The sequence below is a fragment of the Sinohyriopsis cumingii genome, chromosome 1 (genome assembly GCF_028554795.1).
Source record: "Sinohyriopsis cumingii isolate HCF-2022 chromosome 1, ASM2855479v2, whole genome shotgun sequence".
Taxonomy (NCBI): Eukaryota; Metazoa; Mollusca; class Bivalvia; order Unionida; family Unionidae; genus Sinohyriopsis; species Sinohyriopsis cumingii.
The window spans coordinates 107,115,198-107,133,885 of NC_142961.1; the positions used below are offsets into that span (position 1 = coordinate 107,115,198).

Genomic DNA, 18,688 nt, shown 5'->3' on the forward strand with positions numbered 1-18,688 from the left:
CTTATATAACAGATTTATGATTTAGAACATGACAGATTTGTTTCTGAGAATTCTGACACTATTGTTTCATCCACTTAACTTTCACTTTGCCAGTTATAGTGGTTGGGATCTTGCACACTGCATATGGTATGAATGTATTTTCCTTGCATGAGCATTCACATCACAGCCATACACCTTAAGATGTGTATTAGGCCACAGCATCTACTAAAAATAGCATTTCTTGAACATACACTCACTGATTACAACTTTATATTTTCAAATCTGCACTTATTGAACACAGTTTGGTTTAAAATTTGTAAGGTATGAAGGTATTAAATAATTCTCAGTTATACTGTACTTGTGCCAAATACTTTCAAAGACAGGCGGTGGGATACAATTCATAATGGACCTGTTGAGACTATATACTTTGACGCTTTATAAGTAATTTTTCATAAGGAAGGCAGCTAGTGTCTGAGTTTGACAGCTTTCTTTGTCGGGATGCTGTCAAACCATTTTCTACCTGACCTGGTATTTATTGGTCTTTTTACTATTTTTTGCATTATAACACAAAAAATAACACCTGACATTGGAATGACAGGATGGCCAATGACCTATTACACAACCATAGAGTATCAAAAATCAAGGTAAAACCAGCTATACACTGGCTATGCTTAAAAGCATCTTTCTGAACTGGACTACTTGTATTCCTCACTGACAACTCATATTTCTGCAGACGGGCTAAGTTTAATGCCCTGTACATAAACATGAAGTCTAAGTTGTTCCCACATAGTTCACATGGCTGACATTTTCCCAATACACAAATACAAGAGCAGTCAGCAAAATCTTATTTTATGATTGACATTTCTTCAAATGCTGTTAACTGCATAAGCTATGAAAATACTATTTCAATGTTTCTCACATATTGTATACCTTCGTCCATATTTAATGGCACATCAAAATCATTTGTCAAATATTGAAAGGCCTCTATGCCAGGATGCTTGCTCTCACTGTTGGTCTAATTCGGTTGAGCTTTTGTTTTTTAGATGAATGTTGTATAAATATCTTTATAGTTTTAGCAATGACCATCATATTTAATTTGGGAATGGCATCATTTAAAAAAATATACAAGGCCTTCAAACCAGGATGCTTTGTCAATTTCTATTTGAGAAGCAGCCATTTTAAAAATTTCTATTTTTAGTAAAAGCGGCCAAGTTTGATTGTGGAGTAGCAACATCTGAACAGATTTGAATGAGTTTATTCCCATGACACTTTCTGTAAAAATTTGGTCAAATTCTGTTGAAAAGCTCTTGTGAAGAAGTCATTTAAAGGTTTTGGGAATTTAAGTAATGGTGGCTATTTTTGTAAGGTTAATATGATCAGTATACAAATTCTGGACAGATTTATGCCAGTACACTTCCTATCAAATTCGGTCCATTTCTTTTCATCAGTTCTTGTGAAGAAGTCATTTCAAGGTTTTGGGAATTTCAGTAATGGTGGCTATTTTTGTAAGGTTAATATGATCAGTATACAAATTCTGGACAGATTTATGCCAGTACACTTCCTATCAAATTCGCTCCATTTCTTTTCATCAGTTCTTGTGAAGAAGTCATTTCAAGGTTTTGGGAATTTCAGTAATGATGGTCAATCATAATTTATCCAAATTATGGACTGTTTTGTGGCAGTATGCTTTCTATCAAATTTGGTCTATTCCTCAAGATTGGTTCTTGAGTTGAAGTCATTAAAGATTTGTTTCTATTTCTGGTAATGGTGGCTATATCTAATGGCAGATTGGCATCATTTGTAGCAAATTTAGAAGTGTTTCATGCCAGGATTCTGTTAAAGTTATGAGTGTGTGTGTGTGTGTGTGCGGTTAAACAGCAGATAAGCACAATCCTGGCTATACATTTTATTTGGAAGTTAGGTAGTTAAAAGGTAAAAGTAAAATCCTACTACAATCTTCAGGAAGAAAAGCAATTAAGACTTAAAGTAAACATACACACCACTTCATGGAAGAAATACTATTTGTGACTCAAAAACCTTTAAACTGTTGATGATAACATGGCATGAACATCATGACATCATTTTCAATCCCACAAGTTACTTTTACCATTCCTAATAAACCTAGACAAAACAAGACAATCATTTCTTTGTTACCTCTCACTCAGTTCAAAGACGAAGAGACAGGAACATCCGAATATGACTGCTGCCAGGTGCTTCCAATAGTGTTTAAGTCTGTTCCTCTCCACCTGGTCCTACAATAGTCAGTGCACAATCCATTCAAATTCTAAATAAAAGTACACATGTTATTATTCTGTTTGTTTATAAAACAGCTTCACAATAAAATCCAAATTAAACAATCCTTTTTCAGTGATATCTGGTTGTGAGTCAGCTGTCAAAGTTTGGTAGCAATTCACACAACATAGTTTGCCTACGTCCTGCAACTGTACACCATCACAACTGGAACGTGTTCTATAACCCATGGTAAATTTCAAACTAACTCTGTTGTATGTTAGAATAAAATATATGCATGATGCATGTACAAAATCATGTATAATATGTATGGTTTTGGTTTGGTTTTAGATTCTACTTATAGCTCTCCTTCAGGTACAGCAGGCTTTAGTAAATGCAATTCCATTTCATTCAAAAAGAACAAAAATGAAAAGAAAAACATTAATGAAAGCAATAAACACAACATACGAATGCATTTCTGAGATGGACATTGTAGCTGAAATGCAAATGTGAATTGAATGCAAACGAAACTTCAAATGCATGTCAAATGAAAATGAAGTATAAATGAAAAATGGATTTGGTCAAATGACCAGTTCTAGGATCTGTAATTAAAAAAATGTCACGACAATATCATGTTCGTTGGCAGAAACTGGTGATATCTTACATGTTTAAAAATATTTCTACTTTATGTAACTTCAGCTGGACAAAATGTTGAATTATCACCCTTTTTTATGTAAGCTAAAGGTGTTCAATGAATGACTTTGCTTATAATATTGGTCTAATATGGTAAGGCAGTTCTGTTAGTAAGACAGTTTTTAAAAAATATTAATAAAAAAAAAACCAATGTGAGATAAATATCACTTGTATGTTTCCACCAATTTGCAATTGAATCCACTCCATTGATTCCAAAGCCACTCAGAACGTAACTTTTATAGATCATGTCCTAAGATAAAATTCTAAGTTTGTTAAAAATTGGTGCAACTTTTCAAGAGAAGTCCACCTGCTTTTAAAGAAGACATACCATTGCAACCAAAACTTAATCTTGATAGAATTTGTCCTAAGAAAAATTTCTACCAAGTTTAATCTGAACTGGCTCAGCCATTCTGATTAAGATTCTAAAATGGCATTTTCCATATGTTGCTATGGAAGCCAAACTATTGATAGGGTAGTGACAGACTATGTCCTAACATAAATTCTTATCAAGTTTGATCACAACTGTCTCCAGGAGGCAAAACACTGCTAGAAGAACCACTCTGGACAGAATTTTGATAGTGCATGTCCTAACAAACACTGCCACCAAGTTTGACTGAAACTGGCTCATCTGTTCTGGAAAAGAATTTCACACAGTTGATAAAGAAGTCGTGCAACTGCTTGGGGAGCAACCCCAAATAAAATTTTACAGAGCATGTCCTAAGAAACATTCCAACCAATTTTGAATGAAATTGGACTGGGTGTTATAGAGAAGCAGTAAAAACTAGGCTTCCAATGAATATTGCTTGGGAAGTCACCTGGATATAATAAACACTGCTCCAAAGTTTCATCTGTATTAGGTCAGACATTCTAGAAACTGAAATTTGGTTTTCCAGCTTATTGCAATGGAAGCTACACTGCTTCTAAGGGAGTCACACCAGCCAAAATTTGGAAAAGCAGTTCTAAAAAACATTCCAAACAAGTTAAAATTAACTCAGCCTGGCTGTTTGTAGAAGAACTCAAAAATATTTTGTTGTTTTTTCTAGTTGCTATGGAAGCTACACTGCTGCTAGAGGACCACTATGAATAAAACATTGGAAGAGATTGTCATGAGGAACATGCCAAGTTTGTTTTGAAAGACTGACCCTGTACTTTTTGAGAAAAGCTCAAAATTAACACAGTTGATGGATGATAAATGATGCACGATAAACGCAGGGATAAATAGTAGCTCCTTTGGTTTTACAGCCAGGTGAGCTACTGGAAATGTATTTATATGGCATAAAAATCTAACCAGGTAATTACATATGCACACAAATAGACCTAACAAATTTGTCTAAGGCAGGCATTTATGTCTTAAGCTACTCAGGTTTTCACCAAATAAAGTATTAAAAGTTCCAAAAGTATTAAAATAAAGAACTACATTAATAGCAAGAAAATCTAACAATAGTATTAAAAGATCCATTCCATCTGTCTATGTAATGTAGATTTTCTAAAATTTCATTAAAGATTTCCCTTTAATGAATAGATCACAAGATAGACAGGCCAAGATGCCCACTGCAACCAGCGGAAGTAACATAAATGAAAAACATTGCCATATTACCATGATATGTTCTCCAGCAAAGATAATCCAGAAGCAGAGCAACATGGCATAGAAGATCCCCTGTCTGATGTCATTGATCATCAGCATGAAGGGCATATCGACTGCCAAGGTGAGCCACTCCAACGGCACTAAAAACAGACAAAAATGAATACAACATTTCTTTTAAATCTAACTTTATTTATCTGACAGCAATATACAGCATGATACTAAAATACATATGAAGAACTCAAGAAAGCTAATAAATTCTGTATTTGCTACATTATCTGTACAAGATCTCTGAAGGTCATTATGCATTCTTCAATTTAGTAATTGATTATAATTGTTATTTGCCTGAAATATTTACCCATATTATGTTCTATTATATAGGGCATTGTCACTTCAATTGAAGTAAGTAATCAAGTTTAAAAAAGAAAAATATATTCACAGGTTTTGCATGGGTTACTAAATCAGAGTACTATCTTCCCCTTTAATGCCTCATTGCCCATTTCAGAATGGCCCTAAATCTGATATAAATTGACACGTTATATGTACTTGGCTAAATAAGCGGTATAAAAACTCCACAAAAAATCCTCATAACACCAAAACCCATCACTGGAGTGTGGAATTCTGCAATCCAAACAAATCACATAGAGGCAGTGACGGTATGTTGGTCGCATATAGGACATACATACCTGACTCACACATACATCGAAGTGGGTAAATCTTGATCAAAGTGTATATCCTGCCAGTGTCCACTGACAGTGGAACACATTCTTGTCAAGTGTATCAACTTCCATCCTATCAGAAAAGAACTTTTTATAAATGCGAACTTACCGTATGTGGGCCAACAAGATGATACCTTTTGACCAGAAAATCTTAGCTTTATCTTCCGAATCGATTTACATGTGAATTATGTCATCCAAGTCACTTTATCATATTTTTCGCATGGAAAATAATGCTTCTGGAGTGTGAAAAATAATGTGTAAAAATATTTCATTTTGGGGAAGAAATTGTGTATGAATAAATATAGGATCCCATATTGTGCATTTGAACAATTACATGATGATCAGTATTAAAAATTAACATAGATCAAATGTAACTGCGCTAAATCAGCATGCACCAGTAATGTATGTTGCTTTTAATGTACGTTGTTTAAATTTGATTACATATATGTGCGTCAGAATTGACAAGTTAGAAGATCAATAACCATGAGAAGGACATATTCCGTCACATTTTCTTCATGTAGCTAATGATCAAATAAAACATATGCCCCATTGAGAGAGAGAGAAAGTGAGAAAGAGAAACAAAGATGTCTTCATGATTGTAAATCTATATTGTTCACTTACGTGATGACTGATCTTACTCATGTACAAGTGCAGTACCATATTTCATTATCAATTAATACATCTAGGCAAGCAGCTCCTTCTAGATTTTGTTGCCACTTCCATTATTGAAAGAATCAAATGGCTCTGTAGTGGTACTTACATGTTAATTAAATATGCTATGGCTGTATTCAGTCATTCCAAGCTAACACCTGTTTGAGGTCAAGATTTGGCAGACCTGATCAGGTTAGTGAGGCTACCAGTAGGGAAATATACATTCATCAAATAATTGTGCAAAAGAGATATAGAAATTATCTTCTTTTCACCAACTTAAAGTCCTTTTTTATTTCAACTCTAATCAAGATCAATACTGATGCACTTATAAAAAGGTCAGGTATGTAAATGAACAATATCATATATTACTCACAGTTCAGCAGACACATAGCAATTCCAAGGGAAAACAGGGTCCTGGAAAATGAAAATGTCCTGATAAAACAAACAACACACATACTATGCTTGTGTTTAACAGTCCTCTGTAGCCACTAGTTCGATATGGTGGACTAGGAACATACTGACCAAAAGGTCTCAATGTGTTTAGGTCAAGGCATGCAGTCTTAAATTCGAGGTAAATTTTAATAAACACAGGACTCTTGACATGTTCCCATTATAAATTAGCTTGAATTTAGTGGTTTGATGTAATATATGTACTCGCTTATTGAATAAAGTGTTAATAATGTGGTTTTGTACATGATTAGATCAAATGTTATTTTTAATACTAGGTATTTGTGTGCAGTTGTTGCTTACCCTTTCATACACAGGCCTACTGTAAATTGTAATAGGTTGTGAGAGTCAAGTGATTCTTTCTGGGATATTTCTGGGTACTTCCCCATGCCAAATCTACTGGCCATCGTTTATAGCCAGTCATGTGCTAAAAGATCACATTAAACCCACAAAAAACAAACATAATGTTTTGGTCACAGAGGCCATTTTTGGTGGTAAGGTGCAGTACTAATAGAGATGCATCCAATTATCAGGCTTCAGGATTGGAACATAACTACACCCATTACATGAACTTTAACACACACATTCAACAAAGCCATTAAAAAATGAAATACTGGTCATTTGTCTTTTTGAAATTATGATGTAGAACTTAACAAGAATTATCCACTCACAAAGTTTCAGTTCTTGGTAGGATAAAAGTATGCAGATAGCTGATGGCCTAAAGATAAGATGTCAAAGTAAACTTTGCATTCACTGTAGTAAGGTGATTGGGACAGAAATAATTCTGTCTTAAATATAAAGGCTCTTGAAGAAAGCTTCATAAGGAGATTCTAATAATGGCCAAAGATTACATTAAAGGAACCATCTAGGCAATAAGAATGAGAGAATCTCAAAGTATCTGATCTGTTCTGAAAGATGAAGATCCAACCCAATGTTTCATATGGAACTTAACTGTTTTGGAAAGGGCTGTCCTATAAACATTGAGACAACATTTCTTGTTGTCTTGGCAACAGCTCCTACCAATCTCTGCAAAGATCAGTATGGAAGACGTTTATCATATGAACTTTGAGTTCCAAAGTTTCAAGAGACTTAATGGAGAGATGGGCCAAGGCCCACATCAATATCATCACATGGAGAACACTCGATTCCAAAATAGGTGGCTTAAGAATCCAAACAGGTGACAGGATCGTATACTTTATGTGGAAACCAGAAGCCAAAACATCGGGACAGACCTTCACTCTGGCATTCTGCTATCTGGCTGCCTATGTCCTTGGGACAGCTCAGTGCTAACTCAACTCCTAACCATTGCCAATGTGGAACCAACTAATGGTGCATTTTTGATTGCACTCAGAAAGCCTCTCCAAACTGGAGATGATTCTAATGAATGAAGATCCTAAGGGCTTTAACACTGAGCTGCAGGAAGGATGTTTACCACTTTGCTTAAAGTTTCAACTTCCTTCTTCACCATAACCTCACCCATAGGGTATGACAAAAAATGTGTACCTCAAAAGAGAAGGGCAGAATGCAACCAGGTTTTCTGGGAACTTACTTGCATGTGCCAAAATTGAAAGTTTCAAAGGGAGGGGAGACAATTTTAGGATGAAAACTAACAAGATTCTACTCCATTTTGTCATTGGAAATGGACTAAATTATGGCAAGGCTGACATTTCTGTTGTGGAGATGCGATGTAAGTACATGTCCAACTTACGATATTTTAACCTAGATAATCAAAAATGAAATTCTAACATAGTCCCCAAATCCAGAATGTTTGCTTCAATTAATTCATAATGTGCTATAAAAAGCGTTGATATATTAATAATTTTACCATTTTATTGTTATAAAATCTCATTCTAAGTCATAAGTAAATGCCTTCTTAGCACTGTAAGTAAGGTATGTAACTCTTACATGTATTTTGACTTCATTACTTAAACTCCTAAACATGATTTGTCAATCTGTCCACATAGAAATGGAAATTATTTATGGCAACCCAACTACCTACCTTTCAAGGAGATTGGGTGGCCTGGTCAACATCATAATTCTTCTCCAGAACCAAATCAGAACTGCCAACACAATGGGCAACATCACTGTTTTGATGGAAACCCATACCTTCGTAAACCCACCATTCTGGTGAATTGCCTGAAACAAAACAGCAAGAAAAATAGTTAATAATTTTGTAATATGCCGTATATCTGATGGCTGTCTAACACATGATCAAAGTAGGCCTCAGACCACTCAGTAAGTTTGCATGGATCAAAATTGGCTAAAGACAACAGCAACCGACTAAAAAATCGGAATGTAGAGACCTTGAACACAAGGAATCCCAATAAAATTAAAATGACATTGTTCCCTGATGCCATGAAATCCCCCCTAAAAAAAGAATGAAATTGTTCCTGCAGTTTTTGAGAGGATATGTCCAGTTATCCTCTGAGGGTGTTTCAAGTTTTTCATATCGTCAGTAATGGTAGTCATAAAAGAATGTTGATTAGTGTACAATCTGAACAAATATGAAACACCATTACATTAAAAGGCTCTCACCCAAGTAACCTGAAATTTCAGATTAAAACTTTCTTTCACACTTTTTGGAAACAACAAAGTTTAAAACTTAACTTGGATATGCTATATCAAGAACTGACTTTACATAAACAATTCCTTTGACTTACAATGACCCACATGTCCATCAGGCTTCCAATCTCCATGTTGATTCCTTTGTATGGCTCAACTGGGACTCTGACATTAATCAGGTAGTAATCATAGTGAAGACTTCCCAGTTCAAAAAATGCCAACAGGCTGCAATTATACTGGTTTCCTAACACCATCTGAAAAGAAAAGCAATCTTGTAATCAATATATTTCTGAACTGTTTTTTTTTCAGACCAGAGTTTCATATGCATTTGGGTCGGTATCAGCTTCAGAGTTTTTTTGTTTCTAATTCAAGCCATGAATCAGTTCCAGGGTATTTAGGTAGTAAGTGTAGTGGGTTTTGATAGTGTTCACTGGGTTTATGCGAGATCCTCGTTTCCCAGTCAAAACTGTATACTTTCACTCTACACAGACTGGGAAAGTTGGCCATTTTTAGGGCAAAAGAATCACCCAGTTAATTTCTAAATCAAACCAATATGGACAAAATCTTGGATCACATCTATAGTAATGAACCTAATATCTCCTTGAGGTAGGTTAAGTCTGGGACAAATACAGGAGGCTTTTGAATGTGCAAAATGTTGAGTCTGATAGAGGTAACATTTCAATTAATACATAAAGCTCAAAACAAAATTATTATAAATTGGCATTTTACTCCCTGGTTTGGAACTATGTTGGGTTTCTTAAAAATTCAAGAGGGCATTGTAAGAATGCTGTACCTGCCTTGAGAATGTGTCGAATAGATTAGTGATGAAGATTAAGTCATAGGACATTCAAATTTATGGCTTTATGTGATGAATATTCTCTGTACAATACCAGTGTTTCCCTTTACGCACATTTGAGCATCAGAAATGCACACTGGAGAAAATTGATGCACATGTTTTGTTGCTGTGCATTTTTTTTATGCAAAGGATTCGACTAATGCGATGAAGTTTTATTTAATATCCAATGCTTTGGATGATGCATGGCAACGTGTATACCTTAAGCATAGGCAATGACTGGTTCTCTGATTTGTATGCTCCCTGAGTTGCAGTCAGCTATTCGTGTAGCGGAGTGGAACACAGTGAGCATACGAAACAGGAAACCAGACTAGCTAAGGCAATATTATGATGGAGTAACTTCCCCATATCTTGCGAGCTCTCACATGATTTCCATCGAGCTCAGCAAGATGTCATCCAGATGTTTAACCTCAATGCTTGTTGCACTAGAACATGATCTCCAGATTAAAACGACGTGCACTAAGAATCATTAGCGAAGAAAATGAAAGAAACAGAACACAAAAGAATAATTGTGGATCTAACTTTAATGAAAAATGGAGAAAATAATTCCCTTGACTGGAATATGGCACATCCATTACGATTACCGACGTGACTTCTGATTGCTTGATTGCAAAGACAGCAAAAATGAATAATCCTTTTGTGACAGGGTTCAAGAAATTTAAAAAATCTGCCCTCGATCGCCACAAGATATCTGGAGAACACATTATCACCCAAGACATTCTTTCACAAAAAAGAAATCAGTAAACTTGCAGAGAAATGCATTATTTGGATTATAAAGTCAGGGGGTCATTGTAGATTTTGATGGTTTTTAACTTTGCTGCAATAAAAGAAAGATCTTAAAGTTCAAGTGTAACTTATTAGAAACAAGATGAATCTTTAGCCTCTTTGATTTTTGGATAAATGTGTTCTAGGATGAAGTACAATGAAACTGATGATAGTACACATTTTATAACAGGCAGTAAATTAACTGATATTTGGTTAAAAAGATTTTTTTGGCTGTTTGTATTGGCTTATATGTAATGTCTTGGTCTATAATATTGCTACGGGTCAGATGAAAATTTTTCACTACATTTGTGACCCCCACATTTTTTATTTTGATGCCCAGTTCTGAAAACCAAGGTTTTTTTTAACCCTCAATTTTACTATTCTGGGGGATACACTGAATACCTTCAAATATGCAAAAACATTCTAAATTTGTCCAGATCACATATTGATCAAATGCACTGTAATAAGGAAGTGAGTGTCCCTATGGTTGAAGAATAAACAGACATCTTTGGTGTAAATGCTTAAAATATAACTGCTTTGCAGATTTCTTAAAATTATTTTTCTTGCATTTGGTCAATTCATTTGCATTAAATATGTGCTGTACTGCTGTATGATGTGAATAAAACCAGAAATGTACAGCAAAGTAGGATGCATATGTACTAGACCCCCTTTCTATTACTCCAAAGGCTTTTCCAAAATCAAATTAAACATTATGACAATTATGACAAAATGACGTGAAAGCTATCTCAAATATCTGCACTTCTGTTTATAAATTGTTTGTTTTTTTAAACATTTGATCTCACACACTTTGAACTAAAACTCTCACCTAGGGCTGCATCCTGCCTTCGAAACCTTCATTGTCATCTATGCATGACTGTCATCTTTTATACTAAGTATAATTGACTCTCTGTTAAATAATCTCCTATTATCTGAATACATGGTATTATCTTAACTATTTGTCCAGTTTCGGCTAAATTTATTCTTTATTTCTTTTAATACCTATTATCTGAACTTGGATTTTTTGAGTACACCCCTCCAATCCTATTAAAACTGCAATGCATTTTTCAAAATGTGAAATTCCGCATGGGCAGTATGTTTGATTTCTTGGACCATGACACCTATTTAGTAATGATTAATCAAAAAGTAGTTTATCTTTGTTGCTTAGTGGTAGTTCAAAACTTGACTTTGTGCAAAACAAGCTGTGCCTACAACTTTCTTTAAGCATGTTGTTTAAAAATGAGAAAAACAGTTTAAGAAAAGTAAATGTCACATGAAGTGATCCACGGACTTGTCCATACTGAAACAATAACACTTATAACTTTGTCTTCGCTGTACATCATGCAGATTATTACAATGAAAACAAAGGTAGTTTTCAATATTGTTTTTGTCCTTGTTTTTAGCTGTGCCAACGAGAGACATAGTATTAAAGGAAACAGACATTAAAGAATAAATTAAATGGTACATTGTTTTATTTCTGTAGAAGACACATGTATGTAAAGTACAGGTTTCATCTAGGACATGTTAAAAATTAAAATTTCTTACCAAACAAAACCAAGAAGAGGTAAATTAAACAGCGTTATGTAGGAAAAGTAATGTATTCAACTTTATGTACACTTGCACATTCATGACCTTCGATTATTCTAACTCTGATGGTATATCCCAAACTTTTCTTCTAGCCCCTTGACTTCGGATAATCACAGGTCTACTGTATGCCCACAGTCAACCCCATTCATACGGTACTGAAGTGATTTGTGTTTTATAAGATTCTATTTAATCCGTCGATCCCATCGCTATTGCTACAACTACTTCCACTCCCTAATATCTGCGTCCAGGATCCAAAACCTTAATTGCCAGTACCTCATCCTCATGTTGAGTACTGACTGATACATACATGCACAAACACATGAACATACAGGCTTGACCAATTACAATATATCTCCAAAAGTATAGATTTAATATGTGGTCAGAGCTCGATAATCTCTCACCTTATCAGGAGCTATTTGGCAGTCCAGTTTTCTCTCTTCCAAAGAGTGTGCTAGCTCCTTCCAGTCATTGACTCCATCTTCCTTGTTTCTATAACCTATCCTGGCATCAAACTGGAAGGTAGGGTCTTTCCCTGAAAGAAGTCAAAGAAGAACATAAATTTCTGTCAATATCAACGTTATAAAGTTTAATATGAAAGAGAACTTTAATGGATCGTTAGTTTACAAATCATGTTGCATATACACTGTACGACTTGCTAATGGTTTGAAGTTATATCCCATAAGGTAACTGACCACTAATTGTAAGCCATGTATCTGTTTTATGATTTAACAGCTTGTAATACCATTGTAGCATTTTTTGTATCTTTCCTGCTATTAACTGGAATGTCAGTAATATTGTTTTACCTTTGCTGATTTTCAAAACGAATGATAGCAATACTTTGCTCTATATTTTTGGGTTTGTTTTGGATCAGTTTATGGCACCTCTATATCTATTTAAACAGTGATCACAAGTTATTGTTCCTCCATTTACATCCATAAATAGGCTCAAGTATTATGATCAAAAACTTTTCATGGAAGCCCCCGTGTCCTAGTAAAAAAAACAATGGATTTGTAATCCATGGTCATGGCTTCTAAACTTCCCCAGATTGGTTGCCTCTGTATATCCTAGGGAAAAGCAATTAGCTCCCATTTCTTCTGCATGATATATTCAATAATGTACTATAAGTGCCATTCAAATATCAGCCACATTTTTTCCTAAGATCAAATGGCTATTTTAGTATTCAAACAAAATCCAAATGGATTTTGAATTCAATATCATAAATATGTTTCAGCTAACAAAAAAGACAAGTTCTGTTCCAAATATTTTGATAACTCTTGCCAATAAAAATAATAAATTTCTACAAGTATAAATGTCATATGGGCTTTTCCTTTAAACCATAGTCACACCTGTCAATATAAAGGAACACCAGGAATATAAAGTTCTCTATGGACATGTGTTAAGAGACTCATAATCATCCTTTAATGGCATGTGTACTTGATTTGGTAAAGCCCACTATGGCTGGGTACTGGCATATTACTTCCTGTTTGATACATATCACAATATTAACAATTTCCAATACACAATATGTATTGCCACTGCACATTGATGCTATTCAGCATATTTACATTTACATTTTTGTGTTCATGTAGCATAAGTAATATAATATTGAAATGTTTCATTTACCAAGGTTATTGGTTGTTGTTGTTGTTGTTATAGGGTTTAATGCCATTTTTCAGCACAAGATAGGCTATACATGGCAGCCAGTATTAATGGTGGAGGAAGAACTGGGAGAACCCGGGAAAGAACCACCGACCCACGAGAAGCTACCGGCAAGCTTTCTCACATATCAACATTTGCCGAGCCCGAGACTCGAACCCACGCAGACAGAGGTGAGATGACAGTGATCTGTGTCATAGAGTTTTGACAATGCCATGAAGGACGGATGATATGAACACCACTGACGGTTGATATCTCTGCCATGATGCCTTTTAAAATGTGTGTCAATGACAGTTTTACATAAGTTGCATTTTACCATCTTTCCACCAGTATGAAGGAAATACAACCACACTTTTGATTTATTAGAAAATGTTCTAGCATCTCAAATATCAGCTGACATAATGTTGTAGTTAGTGGCTACAGTTGAGACACCTGGGTTTTTTGAGTATTGTTTGGTATATGATACACAGGATTCAAAAGTGGGAAAGCACTCAGCCATTCTCATCAAAATCAACATGTAAACCACAGAATTAATTTTAGTTGAAGATAAAGAAACTGTACTTATTTTCAGTCACATCATCTATTGTCCTGACAGATGCAAAGTAAAACATGTAGCTCTACAGAGTCAATTGTGTTTACTTTTTGTCATGGGTGATCAAATAGTTCATATGGAAAACAGCTGTTTTATTGAGGTTCCCCATTTACTGATAGCAATTCTGAGGACAATTTAAGTGCTTCTTGGAATTTTAAAGTTTCTTACTGAACCATTACAGTAAAGAATTATTACAGGTCATCATATCAGCATGCAATATCAATTTATACCAGTTTATTAATATACCAACCCAGCCCTAGTGTCCATTGGTTTAAAAACATGCATGCACCAAAATAGAAGGAAATAGCCATCCCAAGTTTCTTACCATATACATGTATAAACTAAAAACTACATCTCATTCTAACTTAAGACACTTATCAAAAGTCTACATACCAACGGGAAATTTAGGATTATAACTGATGTCCAGCTGCATCACTGTCAAAAGCATCTGCTGCCATCGGCTAAAATCCAGCTGCTTTCCATCCCGCATATAGGGCAACCAAAATGAAAACACGATTTGGTTGGCAGATATCCCTTCGTCAAATACCCTGTCATCATCCACACTTTTTATGGAGTCACATTTCTCATTTCCACCAAATGGGATGAACCATTCTTGCTGCATATGGCTTCCTTTGCTAAGGCACTTTGTTCCAAGTACTACCATAACATTTGAGGGATTTGGTGCTATAAGAAAAAAGAAAATAGTATCAATATAAGATATAAAATCTGTCAGTAAATTATGTTTATCCAAGAATATTTACCTGAACTCATTTACACTGAGAACATAAGCCCGCTGTTAATAATCCAGCCCACTCAAAAGAGGAAAATTTGTCTTTTGGGTCTATCGCTCACATAGACAAAGGGCAATAACTCTTATTCATTACCTTCCCTTGTGTTGCCAACTAGTACCATTTTTAAGCAGAGCAGAACACTGTGGATACTTTCAGTGTAAGGAAGATTGGTATTAAAGTATTGTGATCAGGTAAGTATTCTTGAAGAAACAATTTACTTAAAAATCTGCTTTCTCCTTCAAATAAATTTTCCGATCACATTAATATTAGGAAAATCTGTAATAGGAAAAGGAAATGTTGAGCATCCCACCTATACCTTGAGTATCCTTCGAAGAATTACCTATATGAAAGATAAACCACTCTCCTGACTTGACAGCAGCACAACAAATGGAGACATGTTTTGCATATGGGAAGAAGAAGTGAAATCTTCCCAGTGAAAGCTGCCAGCATGTGGGCCCATCAAAAAATTATAATGAAGTAACCTGGATCTGGTACTCACCTGTGCAACTAGCACTAAACCTACCAGATTCTGAGTGTGTCTATCTTATAGATAAAAACTGCACTTCCTCCATCTTTCCACCAAATAGCAACTGTGAAGCAAAGATGGTGGTCCACAGTGTCAGGGCATGATGCAAGCTTGAACAAGGTGGATCACAGGCATGTGTTTCTTACAAGGTCCAGGTTGGTAGAAAGAAGCCAATGCATTCACCATAGAAACAATGGCAGCCCTGTTAATTATCTTGGCTATCTTGGCTATTGAGTCCAATGCATAATCATTGCCAGGCTCCTGAGTGAGTTTGAGTGAGTTTGAAAATCACTTTTTTCCTTACTGGCAACAAACATACCATCTGGCAACTTTTCTGGTGACCAAATTGTTTGGCTGTTTAAACTTGTATATACAGCATCGGGTTTGGAGTGAAGAAAGTCAAATGCACCATAAAAGAAAACCACAAATGAGGATATAAAATGCACTGGAATCTACTGTTACATGAACAAATCCTTTGTTCATATTGACAAACCCATCTTAACTGTGCACTGTTACATCATAATCTGCTTATGTTGACATCTGGCCTGAGTACTGTATCCTGTGATGCACTGAAAGAGTCATGCTACCAGATTAACTAAAGTGACAAATTTCCGAAGGTGGGAACAGGAATGGCTACACTCGCCCAAAGGATGTTTTATTTTACAATAAATGTGCCAGAAAAAAGAGTTTTGCTAAAGCTTCAAGAAAACTAATCACCTATGAAGCACTGATTGTTCTGTATAAATACTAAGCATATGAGAAAAGAGTCAGTCTCAATATTCTACAATTATTTAATGTTACGGCCACAATAACAAACCTGCATTTGTTTGGTCCTCATTATTAGTATTTAGCAGTGACCTTAATAACACATACATCCTTCATCAAAGTGAGTCAACTACAATCTTCAATAAATACAAAGCACCTTTCATCAAAGGAAGTCAACAGCAAACCTAAATAAAGGCAATAGAATCCAATCAATTGTTGCATTATCCAAAGTGACTGGAACACTATTATTGTGCAGTGAAAGTTTACTTTTTGCTGGAAAAAGGTTTAAGCCTACAACTGCTTTTCAATGGTGACATAACACACAAATTAAATTTCAAATCTTTTGAAATCAGAGATATCTAGTTATCATGTTAACTGACAGTGGGACATCTTGCAAAAAGGTTATACTTTTCATTAGTGCACATTTTCATTTCCCTATGAAATGCCTCTTCTCAATGGCAGCCTCAGCAAGATGATAGCTGTCTCCATCTGACCAAAATCAAAGCCAATTTAAGTACTAATTGTTTAGTGACCTGTTTGTTGACAATGGGATATAGACCAAACAAGGATTAACATACATGTATGTGTGTGTGTGTGTGTGTCTATGTGTGTATTATTTGTGTTTTCTAACAGGATGTGAATGATATATAAATTTTCTAATGTGATTTATAGTCGAATTCATGGGTTTTTCATATACATGCTGTACATTACTTAATGCATTATGGATTCTACTAAACAACTGTAAGTTGTCAATATACAAGTGTATTTTAGACTAGTTGTTTTCAGCTAATCAGAATATCCTTTGTTTATTTTCTGTGTAAATCCTACTCACTGACAACAGATCACATCTTACAAATTTCTCTTGTGTACAAAATTTTACATTTTTAAAAAACCCAGCCAATTATCTCAACTAGAGGACTCAGAAATGCTTAATTACGCATATTTGGAAGCAATTTTTTATCTGGGACGCAGGAAATCACTTATACAGGAGTCCTCTTTGCGCACACATTTGCTGGATGGCAAATTCAAGGGCTTGCCAGTCCTGCTTCAACCATCTGCTGAGTGGGAAAATGTGTTGATCAATTCATCATTTAAGCTATGCTGATATTTACAATGACAAAAGTCAGTGGCTGAAAGACCCCCAGATGTACATGTTGTCATTGTAAGAGTACATCTGAAGAACGTGACCCAATAACTTGGTGGCAAGTTCAAAGACTTGACTAGCTGCAGAGTGGTGAGAAAACGTGTTGATGTTTACAGTGACTGAATTCAGAGACAGAAAGGTCCAGTGATGTACTTGTGTATATAAGAGTACATCCAATGAACAACTTTAGATTTCATTATTGTGTTCGTTTCCAAATGTAGCCAAATAAGTAGTGCACGTGACCTTGAAATCAATACATATTGAAAGTTAGACAAAATGCTCTTTGCAAATTTGGAGAAGTATTTTGAGGTTAAAAAGAAAATTAACAAAGATTGGAATGAGATTCAGCAGTGCGCCTGAAGTTGCTAGAACTGATATTTCACATGGAACACTATGTGTGATGCCTAGCTTAGAGCTTAGAATAAGACCTTTCCTTGGCCTGACATAATTCAATCTCACCTGAATGGACAAACAAGAGTTATGTCAGTGGTGTAAAGAAGTTAGAAAATTAATCTCAATGGCAACCATTGGTTATACTCATCTGGAAATTTAGACACTTCATATATGCACCAATATGATTCTGCTAGGGGACTGCAACTTTTGCTGGTGTGACTCAAGTTTTTCCCAAAATATAAGCCCTGAACTCCTAGTTTTAAAATCCTAGCAAGACCCATGTCAACATACACTTAAGTAGACAATAATGCCTTGGTCCCAAGGTGTCGAGATATCTGGGTAGTACTGTATTATGAAAATGGTGACATATCCTAAAATTGGTAACAATATATTGATGTTGGCAATTTTGGGGGTGACAGCTTTTTTAAAGCCATCACCATTCTTGTTTGAGGTATGTTATATAAAAGTCAGAACAAAATACTAGCATTTGTGCCTAAGTAATTTGTCTGACATCTCTGCATAAACATACCACTGAACACAATATATTATTTTCCCAAATGACCTCTGACCTTTTGCAAAGGGATATGACTCATATTCATCAAAGGGGATTCCTCCTCTTATAGCTCTGATGGGCCAACTTCAATGCCACCACAAATCTTCTGGAAACTTGCAAAAAGTCTTTTCTGATTTATCCTTGCTTTTAAAAGAATCTAACAAAAGACTCTGACACAAATAGTAAGTTTATCAATTTTTTCAC

General features: G+C 35.2%; 2 protein-coding genes across 2 annotated transcripts in view; one reads left to right on the forward strand and one right to left on the reverse strand.

Annotated features, from left to right (window-relative positions):
- The window catches only part of LOC149807526 (proteasome assembly chaperone 4-like), a 95,553-nt gene that overhangs the window by 31,448 nt on the left and 45,417 nt on the right, over positions 1-18,688 (forward strand). The gene's annotated exons all lie outside the window — the stretch shown is intronic.
- LOC149807527 (protein wntless-like) overlaps positions 1-18,688 on the reverse strand; it is a 48,109-nt gene that overhangs the window by 27,306 nt on the left and 2,115 nt on the right. The window contains exons 2-8 of the mRNA XM_089967407.1: positions 14,706-14,996; positions 12,466-12,596; positions 8,961-9,116; positions 8,300-8,436; positions 6,227-6,267; positions 4,499-4,626; positions 2,134-2,231 (exon numbers count right to left, since the gene is read on the reverse strand). Of these exons, the coding sequence (XP_089823533.1) occupies positions 2,134-2,231; positions 4,499-4,626; positions 6,227-6,267; positions 8,300-8,436; positions 8,961-9,116; positions 12,466-12,596; positions 14,706-14,996 (982 nt within the window). The remainder of the gene's footprint in view (positions 1-2,133; positions 2,232-4,498; positions 4,627-6,226; positions 6,268-8,299; positions 8,437-8,960; positions 9,117-12,465; positions 12,597-14,705; positions 14,997-18,688) is intronic.